General features: G+C 40.8%; 2 protein-coding genes across 2 annotated transcripts in view; one reads left to right on the top strand and one right to left on the bottom strand.

Annotated features, from left to right (window-relative positions):
• The window catches only part of LOC131846177 (protein crumbs), a 67,620-nt gene that overhangs the window by 4,406 nt on the left and 41,052 nt on the right, over positions 1–22,162 (top strand). The window contains exons 5-17 of the mRNA XM_059195417.1: positions 621–772; positions 1,643–1,762; positions 2,489–2,614; positions 3,797–3,939; positions 4,540–4,777; positions 4,986–5,060; positions 5,623–5,751; positions 6,872–6,975; positions 8,188–8,385; positions 8,802–9,039; positions 14,507–14,614; positions 15,672–15,794; positions 17,204–17,352. Of these exons, the coding sequence (XP_059051400.1) occupies positions 621–772; positions 1,643–1,762; positions 2,489–2,614; positions 3,797–3,939; positions 4,540–4,777; positions 4,986–5,060; positions 5,623–5,751; positions 6,872–6,975; positions 8,188–8,385; positions 8,802–9,039; positions 14,507–14,614; positions 15,672–15,794; positions 17,204–17,352 (1,903 nt within the window). The remainder of the gene's footprint in view (positions 1–620; positions 773–1,642; positions 1,763–2,488; positions 2,615–3,796; positions 3,940–4,539; positions 4,778–4,985; positions 5,061–5,622; positions 5,752–6,871; positions 6,976–8,187; positions 8,386–8,801; positions 9,040–14,506; positions 14,615–15,671; positions 15,795–17,203; positions 17,353–22,162) is intronic.
• On the bottom strand, positions 9,992–13,939 carry LOC131846180 (nitric oxide-associated protein 1). Its single transcript, XM_059195423.1, has 3 exons — positions 13,007–13,939; positions 11,797–11,914; positions 9,992–11,240 (listed from the first exon to the last, which is right to left on the bottom strand). The coding sequence occupies exons 1-3, from the start codon at positions 13,837–13,839 to the stop codon at positions 10,056–10,058; spliced, it is 2,136 nt and encodes a 711-aa protein (XP_059051406.1). The 5' UTR covers positions 13,840–13,939; the 3' UTR covers positions 9,992–10,055.

Below are 22,162 nucleotides of genomic sequence, written 5' to 3'. Positions count from 1 at the left end.
GAACTTGTTGGACTATGGGCTAAAACTACTTAGGGCCAACCTAATCATATTACTCAACTAAAAAGAAACACCGACCAAAAATAAGCGATGGAGAATTCCCCGTTTCTCAGATCTCAGTGTTGCCAACCTTATGATAGGTATTTTAATATTATGATTTTTTAAATTCAATATGTCGCCTATTGTTTTCAAAGGGGGGTTGAGGGCCCCTTGTATTCATAGGGCCCTGGACTGCGGCTCAAGAAGCCCTTAGGTAGGTCCGCCCCTGGAGAGGCTAAGTGAATTATGTTTGTGTTTAACCATGATTGCAGTAGAAGTGTGTATTTACAATGTATGACATGACATATGATGTGGTGGTAAATTCAACTTCAAATAAAAAAATCATTTATTCACGTAGGACATTTTAGCCGCTTATGAACGTGAATTTTTTATATTATAATTTTTCCCTACCATCCAGTTCAATATATAGATCCAATTGAGACCTGGCAAGAAACTCAATTGAACTACTTATTTCTTTAAGGCCAGTTTATTTACAATGTATATTTATATAGGTGTGTATGTCTAACATTAAATGAAAATCCAGTGAATGAACAACTATTGTCATGCACGACGGTGATGTGCAGGTACGAGTGCCACTGCACGGCGCGGTACACGGGCAACAACTGCGAGGTGGACGCGGGCCCGCCGTGCGCGTCGGGGGCCTGCCTGCACGGCGCTCGCTGCCTCGAGGACGCCCGCGGCGACTACACCTGCCTCTGCACGCCGCCTTACCACGGTGACTACCACATCTATAATAATAGTAATTCTCACCACAGTTTACCCAGCGCCATTGAGTCCCAAGCTAAGCAAAGCTTATGTTGTGAGTACTGGACAACTGATATAAATACATTGATACATTTTTTTTGTCTGTATATAACATAATTTGTTTGCTCTCTATCTAAATATATATAACTCAAAGGTGACTGACATAGTGATCTATCAACGCACAGCCCAAACCACTGGACGGATCGGGCTCAAATTTGGCATGCAGGTAGATGTTATGACGTAGGCATCCGCTAAGAAGGGATTTTGATTAATTCTATCCCTAAGGGGATAAAATATGGGATGAAAGTTTGTACGAAACTTTGTCAATTATAAATCGATCGGGCTGAGACTTTGCATACATAAAGCTACTATGACGTAGGCATCCCCTAAGAAAGGATTTTGATAAATTCCATCCCTAAGGGGATAAATTAACGAGCGAAGCCGCGGGCAAAAGCTAGTGTAAAATATAGAGTTAAGTAGAGAAGAGTTCTTTTTTTTAATGTATGATAATGTAATTGTGCGTCCTGTTATACTTCGGCTCTGTAGCCTATAGTGCTGCCTTGGCGACCACACCTTGCTGGATCAGCGTCTGGCTCGCTTGGAATTAGGATAAGATAGATACCAAGTCAGTCTGTATTCACTCTCGGTCATAAACAGGATAAGAATTAAGATAAGTTTTTTTGAAAACCAATTTATCCATACCAGATGAGGTAACCAGTGGGAACCGTATGGAGGTCAACCTGATATGGTGTTATCAGTCCACGCTACAAACAATCGACGTAACTCACAATTCTCTGTATATATATATAGAGTATGCGTAACAGTTGGTGTGCGCCCGCAGGTCGGCACTGCGAGCTGGAGGTGTCCCTGGACCCGGTGTGCGTGGCGGGCCCGTGCCGCAACAACGGCAGCTGCAGCGTGCCGCCCGGCGCCACCTCCTACGTCTGCGACTGTCCGCCAGGTACACCACCCCCGCCTCTACGACCACTCTTTTTTTCTACATTTACACATAATTTCTTTCGTTTTAGCTGATTCCCGCGTGTACAACAATTGCCGGAGACTCCGGCACTTCTCGCACCAAATCCTACCACCTCTTACCTGCTGCTTTATTTTAATTAAATAGTGATCGCTTCTATTCTTTGATCCACCTCATCGCATGGGGATGCACTGTTACTTGCTTATTGATCAAATGCTTAGGTTCATAGCTTGATGTTTAATACTTCCAGCTTTTCTCGTTCTTTTTTATTAAAAGCAAAACACTTTCAAACAGTTATTTGTATTTTTTGTTGTTGTATTACAATATTGTAAAAAGGAAATATTTGATCTTTTGTATGGTTGTGTGCAATGGATTTGTCATCAGCATAATATATAATTTAATAATTTTGCAAACTTAATATTATGGATATCACTGAGGTATAATTTAAATAATGTGGGTCCGAGAATGCTACCCTGCGGAAATCCAAAGTTTATGGTTGGACCATTGCTTCCAAACTGTGCTAACTTTAGGCAATGCCTTCTGTTATTTGAGTATTTGCTGAACCTATTTAATGCTAGACGTCTGACACCTGATTCTTCCAGTTTTTTTTAGGAGCAATTTATTGGATACCATGTCAAAAGCTTTAGCCAAATCCAAAAACATATACAATGTGTTTGGTATGGTTTTGAAATGTTTCGGACCTTGTTGCAGGGTTCACGGGCCGCAACTGCGAGCAGGACCTGGACGAGTGCGCGGCGGCGGGCGGCGGAGCGTGTCTGCACGGCGGACGCTGCATCGACGCACCCAACGACTACACCTGCGACTGCACCGCCACCGGTACGTATATATAGAGCGGCCACTGCACCGCCACCGGTATGTATATATAGAGCGGCCACTGCACCGCCACCGGTACGTATATATAGAGCGGCCACTGCACCGCCACCGGTATGTATATATAGAGCGGCCACTGCACCGCCACCGGTACGTATATATAGAGCGGCCACTGCACCGCCACCGGTACGTATATATAGAGCGGCCACTGCACCGCCACCGGTATGTATATATAGAGCGGCCACTGCACCGCCACCGGTACGTATATATAGAGCGGCCACTGCACCGCCACCGGTATGTATATATAGAGCGGCCACTGCACCGCCACCGGTACGTATATATAGAGCGGCCACTGCACCGCCACCGGTACGTATATATAGAGCGGCCACTGCACCGCCACCGGTATGTATATATAGAGAGGCCACTGCACCGCCACCGGTATGTATATATAGAGCGGCCACTGCACCGCCACCGGTATGTATATATAGAGAGGCCACTGCACCGCCACCGGTATGTATATATAGAGCGGCCACTGCACCGCCACCGGTATGTATATATAGAGCGGCCACTGCACCGCCACCGGTACGTATATATAGAGCGGCCACTGCACCGCCACCGGTACGTATATATAGAGCGGCCACTGCACCGCCACCGGTATGTATATATAGAGCGGCCACTGCACCGCCATCGGTATGTATATATAGAGCGGCCACTGCACCGCCACCGGTACGTATATATAGAGCGGCCACTGCTAGCAGGACGTGTACGAATGCAGCGCATTCGTCCACCGTTTGGCGGGTGATCACCATAGAACCCCTAAATTGTCATCCTTCTGTTATCGTACCCCATTATATAATAGTGATAGTAGTTATTAAATTGATGACCCATCTGATATTTTACAGAGCTATAAGTATTTTTAATTCGTCGGTTTTGAATTGAATAGAATAAAATACAACAGAAAATCATTTATTCAAATAAACTTACATAGAAGCATTATTGAATAGTCATCACATTTTTTTAAACTAACGCTCATTCGGAAAACTATCGCATCACAATAAGAACGAGCAAGAAACTTGCGTGTTTTGAATTCTATGTATTTCTAATTTTACTATCTACTGATGACACTATTGTTATGTATTTCTGTACATATTGTCTACAAGTTATGATCATATATGTGTATGTTCGTAGGGTACACTGGCGCGCGTTGCGAGATTAACATAAACGAGTGCGAGGAGGAGCCGTCGGTATGCGGGCGTGGCGTGTGTTATGACACGTACGGCGGGTTCGTGTGCGCCTGCCTGCCCGGGTACACCGGCGAGAGATGCCACAGGGTATGTACACGTCACTTGCTTCTACACGGACGCTCTTTTACCCGGAAAAGAGGGTGTATGTAAGGTTAGAGGAACGAGAACGAATGCGAGTTTGCTGTTTGCTTGATCGTTAGTAGTTGTTACACGATACGTTTATTTCTCACGCAATTAGGAGTGCGCGCGTGTATTTGTGTGACAAGACATATTTATTCGCGTAATTATGTGCATTTCACAGTTTTTTTTTTTAAAGTGATTACTCTTTTAAAGCATGATAATTCGTATGGTTTAAGATAAGTAATATTTTTTTTGAATTGTGTTTTTATTCCAAATATTTTAATTTCTAAAGAGACGTTTTAATTATATAAATAATCAATATCTGTAATTATGTCTTTGCTCTACAAACTAATATTTGCTATTTAAAATATTATTAAAAGGCGCTAAAACACGGAAGATTGACGAACACAATGCGCGATTTTCCGATGCGTGCGTTCTTTCGTTCGTTTCGTTCGTCCTCTTTGCCTACATTAACATTATTTCCTCCGTAAATGCGGATTGCGCGCGTGAAGGAGTTTACGTATAAAGGCAGCTACTAAATGTATCACGTAACGTGCGCGCGCGCAGATGTCTGCGTGCGCGTCGGGCCCGTGCGGCGCGGGCGGCGCGTGCGTGGAGGAGGGCGGCGGCGGCGGCTTCCGCTGCGTGTGCGCGCGCGGCTGGGCCCCGCCCCTCTGCACCACGCCCCTCCCCGCACCACCCGCACCACCCGCACCACCCGCGGACACCCCCGCCCCGCCGCCGGCCTGCGACGGCCTCGCCTGCCCGCACCACTCGCACTGCGCCTACCACAATACGCATATAGGTATGACCTTGTATGATTTTCTTTATGATACGGTCAAGGCAAATGAATATACGGCCATGATGGAGACATTCATGTACGTAGGTGGCCGTTCAAGTATTACGTAAGCTGATTTATTACCCCCTCAGCAAAAGTAAGCAAAACTCTTATTTATTTTTACGTTTATTGCTCTGACTGTACTCTGTATTATAATATTATTGGTATTCTATAGATGCGTCTAATGCGGCCGCCGGTGTCGGTGTATCGACTCAGCAAGTGACATGTGTATGTGACCAGGGATATTATGGTTAGTAGATTTTTTTAGTAACTTCGTTAACTGAATTACAGAATAGTTTGGACAAAAATAGCCTTTTCATAGTTTTTTTTTTAATTTAATCATTACTAATTAATATTGTGCGTTACTTGAATAATATTGAATGAGAATATAATAAAATTTACTATAATAAGAAATACTTCTATTATAAATACTTGTTTTAAATAGAAATAGAAATAATCTTTATCCCAATGAACTCATTACAAGCACTTTTGCATAGTCATATTTTGATTCTACCACTCAACTCTACCGCACAAATCTACCGCTCGTTCGGAAAGCTATCTTATCACAAGAAAAACGAACACAAATTTGCATGTTGTCCTTTTAAATAATTGTTGTAACTTTACTTTTTGAAATCGCATTGTGAATACTCACTACCGACTAGTACCAATTGATGAGTCAAAACATTAAATACACAACCAACTGGTTGAGGAACTAAAAAATTAAATCAGTCGTAGTGATTGGAGCAGATGCAGAAAAAATAACATAAGATATGTGATAAATAACACGTGTGCGTGTGCGTGCACGTGGGCAGGCGCGGCGAGCGTGGCGGCCACGTGCGCGGAGGTGAGCGCGGCGTGCGCGGCGGGCGTGTGCCTGCACGGCGCCACGTGCTCGCAGGCCGCAGATTCCTTCCATTGCGCTTGCGCACCCGGATATCGCGGTATCTGCTTTTCTATACGCCTACATGTCATGCCATATGCTTTCCTCATCCATATCTGATGCCCAATGCACCCGCCACTCCTAGTGTAATCGTGTGCAATGCACCTAGTGAGGGGTTCTTACCGTCGTCTCACTATGCGCATTCTGTATAATGTCGCCTACACTAGGAGTCGTGTGTGAATTAGCTTAGTTTTGCAGACCGTATGTCTTGTTTGCATTATCTGTTATCATATAAAAATTATAATTTTTTCTATAAACTAATTTCAATTCTTTATGTTTTGTAATTTTATATTCAATATTTAGAATTTGATTAGTGCAACCATATTTTTTGTTGACTATCTAACATAGAGGTGGACTAAAGCGTAGGCATTCTAGGCACGCATCTAGGTCCCGTAATTTTGCGCCCGAAATTTATTAAATTTTTTTAATTTATTTTTATTTGACCCCGACTTCGTACAGGTGTATGTATTATACATATAAACCTTACTCTTCAATCACTCTATCTATTACAAACACCACTTCAAAATTCGTGGATAATTTTAAAGAATTAAGTTTACATAGGAACGAACAGACAACGACAGCGACTTTATTTTATAATCATCATCATCATCATCGCAGCCCGGAAGATGTCCACTGCTGGACATAGGTCTCCCCCAAAGATCTCCAAGACGATCGGTCCTACGCTGCTCGCATCCAATGCCTCCATTTTATAATATGTAATGATTACTGCTAATACGAATCTAAATTATGCCGAATCGTAGATTAATATTTTACGGCCCAGAATAGCAGTGTTGCCTAGGTCTTAGTCTGCCTCTGATTTAACCTCTGACATAACTCATTGCCGAACCGTCGAGTCTTAGCTGTTAGCTTTGAGCATGGTAACCCCATACGTGTTGTCCGTCGCTTCGTTAATCCGTACGGAAGTGTGGTTACCGTGGCGACGTTGTCGGTGCGTGTCGATGCGTGTCGGTGCGTGTCGGTGCGTGTCGGTGCGTGTCGGTGCGTGTCGATGCGTGTGGGTGCGTGTCGATGCGTGTCGGTGCGTGTCGGTGCGTGTCGATGCGTGTCGGTGCGTGTGGGCGCGTGTGGGTGCGTGCGGTGACGTGTGCGGTGTGACGTAGGCACGTACTGCGAGCAGGCGGTGGGCAAGGCGCTGGCCGACCTCAAGGCGCCCGAGCGCTGCGCCGCCGCCCCCTGCCTCCACGCGCGCGCCTGCCTCGACCTCGTGAGTACCGCCCCTCGCCTCTACCTCCACCCTCAACACACCGCCATATCCACCTTACCCCAGCCTAGTAACTTTCCAACTTTCAATCGTGACCTTTTTTATCCTGTGAAAACTCTTCAAAGAACCGTCCCGCCGCATGATAGCTAAGAAGGGGGTGTGTGAGATTCTTATCCACTAAAAAGCATACGGTAAATCATGTTTTTTTAATGGATAAGAATCTCACACATTCCTTATGGGGAATAAGGGATGTGTGAGATTCCTATATCCCATATTGTCAGAGTCGCCTTAGCGTAACTACTGCAGCTCTGGCGACGTTAGCTCACCCTGGAGATGATAGAACAGGCCCTCCATATCTCCCTTACAGTCAATTTGTAACTTCCTACCTTTCCAGCCTCCCATACTACCCATATTTTTTTTGCACCTCTCTATGCTCCCCTGATCACAAGTTTATACACATACCCCAGCGTTGGCTACCAGCACGCTGCGCTCTACACCACAGGGCACGTGTTGTCCGGACAGGTATATTGTTGTTTATATTATGTATGTATTGTTGTTAGCGGCTTGTCACACGCTATGCTATGTTTGTGAATGTTTTTCATAGTCGAGCAATGTTTTTGAAGATTTTTTTATCTGTAGAGATTGAGTGTTTCAGAAGGATATATATTAGTATGTATATTCTGTGATTTGTTTGTTCCATATGGCTCATAGTACGAGATTCGTATCAGCTCTTATTATGTACTATTTTGTATATTTACGGGTACAATGTCACTCGTGTACCATAGACAAATAATTTGTATATGAACTGAGAAGTAACGGAGGTGAAATCTATACATATAAATAAAATTGGAGTGTCTGTTTGTAATATTGAAATAACAGTTGTTTACTACATGCATATGAATATAAATACGCTACATACACACCAAAATAATATCTTTTACTATTTTTGTCTGTCTGTTTGTTTCGGCTAATCTGGGAAATGACTGCACTGATTTTTACGGGACGTTTATTGGCAGGTAGCTGATGTAATAAGGAGTAACTTAAACTAGTTTTATTTTTGAAAATTTCATTTATTTAAGAAAAATAAACTTAAATTCCACGCGGACGACGTTACGGATACAGCTAGTGATTAAGTAATTTGCAAATAAAATTACAAGTAAGAAAGAAAGAAAAATGTAATTCATATAAATAATGCAATATGTTCGTGGTGGGCAGCCGACGGGGTTCCAGTGCGAGTGTGAGGCGGGGTGGGGCGGGGCGCGGTGCAGCGTGGCGGAGGGCGCGGCGGGGGCCCCGGGGGGCGCGGGGGCTCCGGGGGCTCCGGGGGCGGACTGCTGCGTCGAGGGCGGGGACTGCCGCGCAGACTGCGGCGCCACCGCGGACTGCCGCGCCGGGGGCTGCCCGCATCACCAGGTGCATTGTCTCTTTTATTCTCATTGTCCTAAGGAATGTAGTAATTGCTATTTAATTTGAAAATATAATTTAATCTGCAGCATACTGTTTATGGTTTAAATTTGTTGTATTTAATTTTTTTTACTAACACTTTTTCATGTGAAGTAATAAATTATTAAACAACTTGCCTGAGAAAAGAAATATTATGCTACTACTTCGTACTACTACACAATATTATATGTGTATCTATTTAGCAAAACTGTTAAATTTCCTCGATAAATCACGTATGTTATAGTTACGGTTAAATCAAAACTAAATCAAATGTGCACCAGATTCAAAGAATGAATGTCAAAGAGTTTCTTTTATATATACCTATGCTGAATTCGATATTACTTGATTGCAGTATACTGAGCTATTTTCTTATGCGATGTGTGTAGGAGTGCATTGAGCAAGGGGGCGCTTGGAGGTGCGCGCCGGGCACCGCCGCCGCGGACGAGGAGCCGCCGCCGAGTGAGGGGGGCGCGGGGGGTGCGGGCGGTGCGGGGGGCGCGGGGGCGGCGTCGGAGGCGGGGGCGGCGGGGGAGCCCCCGTGCGCGGCCGCCGCCTGCCTCAACGGCACCTGCGTGCCGCTCGACGCCGGCCTCTACCGCTGCCAGTGCCTGCCGGGGTACACCGGTAAGTTACGCACTACACTCATCTTCGTGTATTTATTTTCAGAGATGGTTATGATTATATTCATCCAAAGGGCCCAAAATATTATACTCAGAACAGTATCGGTGTTTCTTGGTACATCACCAACACCGAAATTCACAAGAAACTTGGCGTACTGACAGTAATGGATATCCTCAATTGCAAATAATATAAAAAGCGACTATGTAACCATCCAAATCGACTGGCTGCTCAATTATTACAAAAACTTTACCCCAAGCGATTAAAAAAAGCGGCATTGTGTTTGCAGTTTCTTAAGGAGCAGATCCTCCCGCTGGGGTGAACACTCCATTATTAGTTCCCACACCCAAAAAATCTGCTCTTAGTTAAAAAAAGATGATTATGGAATAGTGCACCCGCCTGCACTAACGGTTCACGCTGGCGGGGCACCAGTGGAGGATGAGGATGATAAGATGAGCATGAGGTCATATCAGTTAGCCCATTGTCACAAGGAATTTATTACGATGTTTTCGAGACCGCGTGGAGGTTGACCTGACATGGTATATTGCTAGCAATGGAGCTACTATCCTCATTAATTAAGTTCTGTTTATAGAACCTAGTTTTGTATTATTGTTATACTATGATGGTGACAAACATACAAAATAACACTTTTTAAAATTTTTGTCTGTCTATCTGTTTGTTCCGGCTAATCTCTGAATTGGCTGAGTCGATATTGACGGGACTTTTTTTAGCAGGTAGCTGATGTAATAAGGAAACTTAGGGTACTTTTATTTTAGAAAAGTAACGTTAAATTCCACGCGGACAAAGTCGCGGGTACAGCTAGTAGTATAAAAGAATTGTTTGAAACGAAGAAATAAAAGAAATTTATTGTTAAATTTCAATATTTTTAATAATACATTGTATTAAACAAACATTATTTGAACTGATATAATTCTCTAAGAATTTCTCCAATGATTCAAATATAATAAGCAATTAAAATAACAATATACTGGATGCACAGATCTAAACAGCAACCCTATATATTATGAATCTTCTGAAAATACTGAACCAATCATGTATGCGGGTGTGTCGGATATCCTTTTGCCTTTTAAGTTGACCGCGTAAGGTAGTAAGGAAGGGTACCGTCTATAGATACCACGCGCATCAGGGGTCCAAGCTTGGACTTTACACAGTGTACCCTTTTTGGCCGTGACAGCCACCCACGCCACAGACGACAACACCACGTCACCGCAGCACAATTTAGGGCCCTCCCCGTCAAATTCAAAGGTGTTGCCACATTTCTCTAAACCTGGCCATTTCTTCAGTCTCTCTTCACCACCAGACGGTGCTCCAAACAATTCGGTACCTAGAAACTTATCATAAACATCCCCAGCATCTTCAGTTTTTGATACAGTTATAGGTAGACTTTCAGAGCAAAACACTGTAAAACGGCATGGATGTTCACAATCTACGTGATCTACACGAGCTAAACCACCTATAAATAGCGTAAACCCTTTATGCAAGTAATAAGTCTGCGGTTTAATAGTCTTCTTGGGAATAGTCAGAAGCAATTCTTCTGTGGTTAGCAAAGATAACACTTGGTCTGGATGAATGACTCCTGGGGTGTCATAAAACCACTTGCTCTTTGCAAACAGTTCATGCTTCTCATTCAGGGTCGTCATTTTCTTTTGCCCTTCCCCAATGTCACCGTCGCCGTACAACTCCGAAAAATATCTTCCGATATGTCCTATAAGTGTGGGCGTTTCTTTCGGAGCCATTCCTTGCAGCTGCGCTTTCCTTATTTCCTTCTCAACTTTCATAAGTTTAGCTTCAGATTTCAGTCTTCGAGTCCTTTGGTATATCTTCCAACCGGACGGCCGGTTAATCGGGAACTTGAGGAGGTGCAAAGTGGTTCCTGGCCATCTACTGACAGTGGCTCTTTTAACGATATCTACAGCATGTACTTTGCAGTAATCTGATTGCAGCAGGGCATTGAACAGGGAGCTCTTGCCAACGTTAGTGCAGCCGACAAGGTACACATCTCCCTTGTATAACCACTCTTTAAACATGGCAGATATGAGATCTTCAACTCCGTAGCCAGTTTTCGCCGATATGAGGCCCACATACTTGATATTGGCATCTTTGAGTTTAGTTTTGTTAATTTCTGTAATTAGTGATTCTTTAATGCGCTTCAGATAACCAATACTGTCACCGGGAAGTAGGTCCACCTGGAAATATCAAATTATATTGTTTAATCTATACATATAAATAAATTTGGAGTGTCTGTTTGTAATATTGAAATCACCGTTTTTTATTACTTGGTACATGGCATCAATAAAAAACGGTACATACACCAAAACATAACATCTCTGAAATGGCTGGACCGATTTTGACGGGACTTTTCTTTGGCAAGTAGCTGATGTAATAAGGAGTAACTTAAGCTACTTTTATTTAAGAAAAATTAAGTTAAATTCTACGCGGACGAAGTCGCGGGTACAGCTATTAATTTATAAAATAAATTACACTAAGACTGTAGTTGTAAATAAGGGAGTCATGTTTATATATAAAAATTATGTGGCACATTGTTTGTCCGTGATGGACTCCTAAACTACTAAACTATTGCAAATTTGATTTGCACATTGTGTGCAATTTGATTCAACTTGAAAGATAGGATACCGTACATCTCAATTTATAGTCGCAATATTATTTTATTCAAGAACCTTAGCCACAGGCCGGGTCTGATAGTTATCCAAAATAAAATAAATCTAAACCAAAAGGGTTTACCTTATTGCCAACCAGAATAATTGGCCTTTCAGTGCCGATAATGTCCACAATGCCTGGCCAAATTGAGCATGGGAAGTCAAGCAAGTCTACCATAAGGAGCACCAAAGATTTGACATATCTGAAAACAATGTATAAATTAAAATTAATACAGCAAAGTTAGATAAAGAAACCTTTATTCTGCACTTTATAACACATCTTTATTTATCTATACATATAAATAAAATTGGAGTGTCTGTAATATTGAAATAACAGTTTTTTATTACATTCATATGAATGTAAATACGGTACATACACCAAAATAACATTTTTTACAATTTTTTGTATGTCTGTCTGTTTGTTCCTGCTAATCTCTGAAATGGCCGGACCGATTTTGTCGGGACTTTTATTGGCAGGTAGCTGATGTACAAAATAACATTTTTATTTTAGAAAAATAAAGTCAAATTTTTTGTACAGTTTAGTATAATCAATGTATACTGTTAAATTCTACACAATTCATACAGTAAAAAATAAGTTTAATATCACTGTATGTCCAATACAGCAGTTCATATCTTTATAAATTACTGATACTGGTGATGGCATAGATGCATTACAAATCTTTGAATTTCTCTACTTGATCTATACTATAACATATTTATGCATATAAACCTTCATCTTGAGTTACTTACTTACTTATTGCTGAAAACTGCTTTAAAATCCATTGCGTAAATTAAAAGATAAGGAAACAGACAGTGTACTTTTTTTTATATTGAACTAGCTGTTGTTTTGCCTTAAAATTTAGGGGGATGATGAAAAATAGATGTTGGCTGATTCTCTGACCTACTCAATACGCTCACAAAATTTCATGAGAATCAAGCCGTTTCGGAGGAGTACGGGAACGAAAACTGTGACACAAGAATTTTATATATAAGATAAACATAACAGAAATAGAAATAGAAATAATCTTTATTCAAATAAACTCATTACAAGCACTTTTGAATAGTCATATTTTGATTCTACCACTCATTCGGAATGCAGATTCATCACAAGAAGAACGAGCAAGAAACTTGTGTGTTGCTCTTTTTAATAGATGTTTTTTTTATATAAATAATTACAGTATAACAAGTAAGAGGCATGCGATAATCAACATAGAAATCGCTACGCACTCATTATTAGTGTAATTTGATAATATTGTCAGTGCTATGGATTTAAAGTTTTAACAAATATGTATTACCTTATAGATTGCAACAATCTCTCATATTCCTCTGGTTGCACGCTAATATCCAGTGCAATGTTATATTCCTTAAGAAAGTGGCAACGCTGACATTCTATTGCTTTTAATTCATTACGAGTCCGGCCTCGGAAGATTTCACTGGGCAAATATCCAGGGATGGACGGGTCACTGCAATGGAGTAGTGCTCCGCAGCCCCCACACGGCACTCGACTCACTTCCACACTAGGATCCGGAGTACCATAGTGTTTAAACCAATCATTTAATGTTTCTGTGTCACTCTCCACATCTTCATTATCTAATTGAGAGTCGTCAAAATGTTCATAGTTTGCCATCCATCTTTTAATATTTGTTTGATCGAATTCTGCTTCATTATCATTATTTACACTATGTGGTGTCTTGACTTCTTCATTACTTATATCTACAGGCTTAGTACTGGCAAATGGGATTTGGAATGCTTTCTCAGGCTCTTGTTGTGGCTCATTTGAATCTTCCACCAGTAACCTATCTTTATCGACATAATATTGCAACGCCACAGGTAACGGGGGCAAGTTTCTATTCCTATACTCTTCCTTCTGTATTTCTTTAGCCTTTTTTATAGTCTTCAAATAATATTTGAAATAACCTAATTCTAGTTTTTCGTGATCTAAATAAGAACTAAAGATTATTTTATCCTTGTGTTCCTTAAGAATAGATGGGAAATCTTTTGTAAACTTATTTTGACTCGATTTACCTGACTTTGGCTCGTCTGATGCTTGGACATGATTGAAACGTTTCTTGTAGAAAGTGAATCGATTTCGACAAAACCTTGAAATAGTATTCATTGAATATATCATGTTGAAGCAATATATCACAGTTGGAACTCAATTTCGGCTAACTCATATTTTATATTTCGAGATTCGTAACAATAACAAAACTAACAAATACAAATTAATCGCACATGTTGACAAGTTCTACATGTGTACAGAGTACTCAAAAGTCAATTGAATGTCAAATTGTTTGTCAATGTCAAGTAGCGAATGACATAACGGTCTCATGCGTCACATTTCGTTCGATATTTGTCTATGGACTTGACAGCGCGGCCAAGCGCGCCATTATTCAAATATGTTCAAATATTATTTAGTAGGTATATGTTGTTCGTTTTATTATTTCGCTTAGGAATATCATTTGATAGGTTTTAGTTACTTATTCAATGTATGAGTGTGAAACACGTTCTACGTTGGCGATTGCGGTTTTTATAACAGTATAGCGTGAGTTCAAGTGCTCGCAACTCGCGACTTGCGAGACACTTGTGTAAACTCAGTAACTGTAATTCGATGTGACTAATCTCGTCATTTTAAATTCTCCAAGTGAATTATATGCAATTTATGAAATAATATTGTTCAAATGAGTGGCTTAATCGTAATTACACTACTATTGTTTGTTATTCGAGGTACTTGAACTGTAATAAATTGATAGTTGAGTTAAATTATAGATTTCTTCAATGGCTGATTTTTGTTTCAGGCCGTTTGTGCGACCTCGACGTAGACGAATGCACGCGGACACCTAAAATATGCAAAAATGGCGTGTGTGTCAACACTGTTGGATCCTACCAGTGCTACTGCAGACCCGGTAAGTGTTTCCATCATCAGTATATCATTAAAAAAAAAAATCTTTAATATACATATAGTACTTAAGGGTCTTGTGGCAACTTACAATTTCAATTATAAATTATGGCAATTGTTTTTTAATGTTGACAATAGCAAGATTTCGATAATTAATTTTCTGTATGTTTATTATGTTTGATTTTTACTTAAACAGATTAAATAGTGAATTTGCCTGGCGGGTTTTCACATTTGAATTAAAAAAAAAAATGGCGGTCTTCCACACATTACTACTACATCGTTTTGGCTGTTCTCACTTTTCTTTTTGTTGGGACTAGTTAGTGTAGTAACATACAAAAGATTATAGCGTGATGTTAAGTAGATTAAAAAAATTTACAAATATTATTGTAGTCCGACTTTTAATTTTAGAGATTAGCACTTACAAACTCTTCAGTTTTACATATCAGTGTATTTTATATTATGAATAACAATAAAGATAATAATATCAGGACATTTCACACAGTACCAGATAATAAGCTAGCTAAAAAACTTGTGTTACGGGTACAGATAACTGATACACACACATAGAAAATGATACACACAATCATACTTATGAATACAAATGTTTGTGTCGTTCGAGGAATCGAACCCGCGACCATCGGAAATAAGTCGGTGTGCTAAACCGTTAGATCGTCAGTATTATGTATGTATTTAACAAAAAAATCTAAGTATATATCAATTGTCTAGTACTCTTAATGCATGTTTTTTTCCCTTGTGGATGATAATGGAATGGTCCACCCGCCTGCGCTAACGGTTTACGCTGGCGGGGCACCAGTGGAGGATGATAAGATGAACATGAGGTCAGGTCAGTTAGCCCATCGTGACAAATTCACCAAGAATTCATTACGATGGTTTCCAGGGGGAACCGCGTGGAGGTCAACCTGACATGGTACATTGATAGTAATAGGGTCATGAGTCCACATTACTAACAATCCCCTTTCTCCTTAATACATGTTGCTACTTACCTTGGGACTAGATGACGTCGTATGAATGTTCAGGGGTTTGTTAAGTGTATGTGTGGGCAGGTTACACGGGCGACAGCTGCGACCAGGACATTGACGAGTGTCTGTCGTCGCCCTGCAAGAATGGAGGCACCTGTCACAACTTGGAGAACAATTACGAATGCACTTGCATGGAAGGCTACGAAGGTCAGTGGCAGTCAATATACTATTGTTACACACGCCTTTGTTTTTACTACTATTGTTTTATAGAGAACTAGTTAAGGCCGCGACTTCGTCCGCGTGGAATACACGGTGAATGACGAATTTCCATGCGAACTTTCATCCACTGTTTTATTTTATTCGTTATGCGTAAAATTCCTACAAACTTTGAATATCTGCGTAAAGCATCGAGTAAGCCCATTTTTAAAAAGAAATTATTAATTTTCTTCTGAATCACCAAAAAAGCTATATTAACTGTATTGCATTGTATTAGTATTATATTTATCTATATTTAACATTAATGTATGACATTATATAATATCAGGTATACTATATATATTATTATTTGTATATATTTATTTGCATTTCATATATATTATATAATATTTATTAGTAACTTTGTGTTTGTTTTTTGACATAACTGCCCCACAACGCTTTCTGTATACCTAAAGCTTAAGGTGGAGAATGCCATATGGCATTAAGCTCGCCTTTGTACAAGTTTTTTGTGCATTAAAGAATAAAATAATATCATATTTATTTATATTTAATCGACAGTTTAAAAATGACTGATACTTCCATACAACTTTTTATCTTCAATTATCATCATTCATCATTCAATCCCTTAGAACCCTTTTTTGGCATTAAATAGTAGTCTATGTCTTTTCTCAGGGTCTAAACTCTGGACTATCGTTGTACCAAATATCATTTAAATCGGTTCAGTAATTTTGCCGCGAAAGCGCGACGGGCAGACCTCATTACTAATATTATAAATGCGGAAGTAGAGTTACTTGAAACTGAATTTACAAATTGCACTGTTGAAAATTTTGTCTGCATGGGTACTTATATATATATATATATATATATATATATATATATATATGTGTTATAGTTTACAAGCAGCTCGCTTTGTAGTGGCATATCATGTTAATTGACTGCACCTAGCTAGGCTGTGAAATAACAAGGTGAGATGATTCACATCTTAGTCAACGCATCAGTGATATCACATGCGTCATATGATAACGTGATGTCCTACACCCTACGACCGGAACAGCTTACAAAGCAATCGTGATAGGTGATACTGACTTACCCACGCAGACAACTTTTTATAGAGTCATATTTACTATATATTATAGTAATTTATATTTTTGTGATGTTGCAATCATCATCATTACATAGTATAAAACAAAGTCGCTGTCGCTGTCCGTCCCTATGTATGCTTAAATCATTAAAACTACGCAACGGATTTTGAAGCGGTTTTTTTTAAATAGATTGAGTGATTCAAGAGGAAGGTTTATATGTATTATACATGTACACCCGTGCGAAGTCGGAGCGAGTAGCTAGTAAATAATAATAATGGTTTAGAGCTATATAATGAGTATGTTTGTGTGTCTGTACAGGCAAGGACTGCTCCGTGGACATCGACGAGTGCGTGTCCCGGCCGTGCGCCATGGGCGCCACGTGCGTCGACGGCGTGGCCAGCTACACGTGCCTGTGTCCCGCCGGGCTAGAGGGGCCGCGCTGCGAGCGGGACATCGACGACTGCCAGGTGAGGCGCCCCCCGACCCCCCGACCCCCCGACCCCCCGACCCCCCACACACACACTATCACTCGTCGTCGACGACGTGGCCAGCTACACGTGCCTGTGTCCCGCCGGGCTAGAGGGGCCGCGCTGCGAGCGGGACATCGACGACTGCCAGGTGAGGCGTCCCCCGACCCCCCGACCCCCCGACCCCCCGACCCTCCGACCCCCCACACACACACTATCACTCGTCGTCGACGACGTGGCCAGCTACACGTGCCTGTGTCCCGCCGGGCTAGAGGGGCCGCGCTGCGAGCGGGACATCGACGACTGCCAGGTGAGGCGCCCCCCGACCCCCCGACCCCCCGACCCTCCGACCCCCCACACACACACTATCACTCGTCGTCGACGACGTGGCCAGCTACACGTGCCTGTGTCTCGCCGGGCTAGAGGGGCCGCGCTGCGAGCGGGACATCGACGACTGCCAGGTGAGGCGCCCCCCGACCCCCCGACCCCCCGACCCTCCGACCCCCCACACACACACTATCACTCGTCGTCGACGACGTGGCCAGCTACACGTGCCTGTGTCTCGCCGGGCTAGAGGGGCCGCGCTGCGAGCGGGACATCGACAACTGCCAGGTGGCGCCCTCCGACCCCCCGACCCCCGACCCCCTGACCTCCAACCGACCCCTCGACCCCTCGACCCGACTTCTTAACCCCCAACCCCTGACCCGTCGACGGACATCCACGATTGTCAGGTGAAGCGTCCAATTTTAACGGGGATCGAAATTATGGAGGTCTGAGCCGAGGTTCGAACCCTTAGCGGTACCGTCAAAATAAAGTCATATCCCTCAGGCGGGAAGTTGGCCTTCAGCCGCTCCATAAGTTCTTTCACGGGTTTGGAGTGCCATCTGCACTAGCCCTCTATCGTAATAGAAATTGTAAATGCCGGCTACATCCAACAGTACTAGAGAAGTCCGACTAAAAGACACTCACAGCCCCACATAATCACTATTGGGAGGAATGGGGATTGTTAATAATGTCGACTGATGATCTCATTGCTAGCAATGTGCCATGTCAGGTCGAACTCTTCCCCCTGAAAACCATCGTGAAGGTAAACAGGAAGTGACGTCATCCAAGTTGCTAGTTATATGGTACATAACTTTAACATTAGTGTCGAAGTCAGTGCAAAATCAGCTTACTTACTAGGACATGGTGCGTCATGAGATCCCGCTATATCCTGACCCTTAAACCACGGGGCAACGCATGCAGCCATTAAAATTATAATTTCAATACATAACGTTAAATATCCGTTGCGCCTCGTTAACAAACCATTGGGGGAAGGTATTCTTAGTAATGTGGACTCATGACCCCATTACTATCAATGTACCATCAGGTCAGGTTAACCTCCACGTGGTTCCCCCTGGAAACCATTGTTATAAATTCCTGGTGAATTTGTCATAACGGGCTACTTGATCTGTCCTCATGCTGATCTTATCATCCTCCACTGGTGCCCCGCCAGCGTAAACCGTTAGCGCAGGCGGGTGCACCATTCCATTATCATCCATAAAAATAACATAATCACTATTACATTTGACTTAATATAGTCTACGCGATCTTAAGACAGCGAATGGCCCTTAGAGCAACAAATAGCAGGAAGGAAAGATATAAAATCTACGATAAACGGCCTCTGGGAAATGAAGTGACGACCTCGAAATTCAATGATAAATAATAATAGATTTCAAATCAACAGTTTTTAAACAATACTGAATCCGCTCTTCGTGCCCTTGGTTTCTTCTTTTTATTTCTGTGCCTGTTGGAATAAAACTAACTTTAAATTATACAATATGTATATTAGTGAAAAGTTGTCACAAATCTGTTTTAATATTAGTGCACACTTTGTTAAACCACAAGGTCCTAAGGGCACTATAAAACAAAACACTACACTGGTCTATATAAGGTTTATTGATTGGTTTCAAATACGGGTGCAGCCGGTACTGATACAAAAATCTTTTTTTTTTATTCGGACTACTCTAATGCTGTTGGCCGCAGCTGGCCTTTACAGCTTCACCGGACGATAGGGGGCGAGTGCAGATGGCTCTTCAAATCAAGGAAGGACTTATGGAGCGGCTGAAGGCCAACTCCCGACTGACTGATACGACTTTAGTCTGAGGGCACTACTAGGGGTTCGAACCTCGGCTCAGGCCGTCGTAACATCGGTCGCCGTTGAATTAGACGGGGGATAATTCTGAAGGGGCACCAAAATGTAATATTACAAATAACATATGAGAAATCTATAAACACGAAACGAAACATTAGCGCGTTTTAATTTTGTTACAGCGCCATCTATATATATATATATATATATATATATACTAGCTGTACCGCCAACGTTGTTTTGCCTTAAAATAAAAAAAAAAATTAGGGGTGTACTACCCCTAACATTTAGGGGGATGAAAAATAGATGTTGGCCGATTCTCAGACCTACTCAATACGCTCACAAAATTTCATGAGAATCGGTCAAGCCGTTTCGGAGGAGTATGGGAACGAAAACTGTGACACGAGAATTTTATATATAAGATCTACTTTAACTCTTAACACACATACAGTTGTTTTAGTTTCAGAGAAAAAACATTAAACGGTTAGAAATTTCACCATTTCAAATAAATACTCTATAGTACGTTAAGAAAAAAATAGCTTATATTGATCATTGTTTGGCTGCGCAGCATCTTTGTTTTTCCTCGAGTTGTCATTTGTGACCAATGGATTACTAAATCAAAATTGATTAGTTCCAATTTTAACGTTAACAACGTCCGGTTGTATACGATTATAACTAGATTCTAAACATAGTTGTACTGGAATGGGCACTCAGTGACGCGTTCTCATTGAACCGTAACGTAAACGTAACGTAAACGTGACGTGACGTAAGTGATGATGGTGCGAATCTCTTGCTATGTATAGAATAGACGTAGTGAGATGTAATTCAAAGTTCAAAATATATTTATTCATGTAGGCCTGTTACAGATGATATGTCAAATCTACCGTCAGTTCGGAATTATTTCGAGATGAGAACTGGCAAGAAACTCAGCTCGTATTCAAATTCAAATTCAATTCAAAATATCTTTATTCGTGTAGGTCTATTATAGACTCCTATGATATGTCAAATCTACCGTCAGTTCGGAATTATTTCGAGATGAGAACTGGCAAGAAACTCAGCTCGTATTCAAATTCAAATTCAATTCAAAATATCTTTATTCATGTAGGTCTATTACAGACTCCTATGATATGTCAAATCTACCGTCAGTTCTGAATTATTTCGAGATGAGAACTGGCAAGAAAGTCAGCTCGTATTCAAATTCAAATTCAATTCAAAATATCTTTATTCGTGTATGTCTATTACAAACTCCTATGATATGTCAAATCTACCGTCAGTTCTGAATTATTTCGAGATGAGAACTGGCAAGAAAGTCAGCTCGTATTCAAATTCAAATTCAATTCAAAATATCTTTATTCGTGTATGTCTATTACAAACTCCTATGATATGTCAAATCTACCATCAGCTCAGACTGATTCCGAGATGAGAAGAACTGACAAGAAACTTAGCTCCTATTCTTTTCAAATAAATGTTGTACATGTTTATTTTTATATTAATTCAAATTTGGGAGAATAGAAAGACCAATATTTACGATGACACTTACGTTGCGAATCATGTGATGTTTTCATAACATTAAATGCAAAAATAAAGGTTAAAACTACACTCGGGTCACAAGTCCCGGGAACCGGGAAGTCACACGATGGATCAGGCAACTGTACGGTGAATCTATGGAATGCTAAGAAGTTTGTTTCCCTCAATAATAAAAAGTCTGGACAATCTTCACAACGCCATCTAGTCCCAAGCAAAGCAGGGCTTGTGTTATGGGTACTAAACAACTGATATAAATACTTAGATACATTTTTTTGCAAATACATACATAATATGCATAGAAAGCACTCAAACCAATACAAACACTCATACTTATGAATACAAATGTTTGCACTGTAGGAGGAATCAAATCAAGTGATCATCGGAAGTAAAGCTGTGTGCTAAACCGCTAATATTACCGAGGTCTCATCTCGAAATCATTCCGAACTGACGGTAGATTTGACATATCATATGAGTCTGTAATAGACCTACATGTATAAACATATTTTGTTTTTTTTTATTGTCTATGCCTAATAAATAATACTATACTGTTTACGCTAATCTAGTTAAGAGCACAATATAATAGTTCTGAAAAGTGAACTAGATGTCGCTGTCTCATTTATTTATAATTTCTACATCGCGGTGGCAAGATATTTTTGCGTTGTCTTAAGTTATAACACGTTTTGTAATCAGTGAGCGAAAGAGAGAGCAATACATTCTTAAAACGGAATGTACACATATCTAGTACTATCCTTGAGTTTCATTTACCTATAGGGTCCAAGATCTAGACAGTTCTGGTCATAAGTACAGCAATAAATAATACGAATGTCAAAAGATGATATAATTGAAGCCTAGTTTATAACATTTCACATATTTTAATTATTACACATATTTTAATTAAAATAGTACTACTTGATGAATGTATATGTCGGAGTAGGAAAGCAGGAATACTTTTTAAAAAGCTGCAGAACCGTTGACCTATAATAGGATCATCGGTTCTTCTAGTGGTAGTAGTTTAACATTACATTAAAATAATAAAAGAACTAGCGAAATTAGATTAGTTTATTATTATAATAATAATCTCTAAATATAATAATAATCTCTAATAATCTCTAAATATGATTATAGTCTATCTTTCATTTTATTTTATAACAC

Source organism: Achroia grisella, unplaced genomic scaffold (assembly GCF_030625045.1).
Source record: "Achroia grisella isolate CSIRO2021 unplaced genomic scaffold, CSIRO_AGI_Agris_v1 utg503, whole genome shotgun sequence".
Lineage (NCBI taxonomy): Eukaryota > Metazoa > Arthropoda > Insecta > Lepidoptera > Pyralidae > Achroia > Achroia grisella.
Note: the sequence above shows the minus strand (reverse complement) of the source record. Positions and strands in the feature narration are given on the sequence as shown.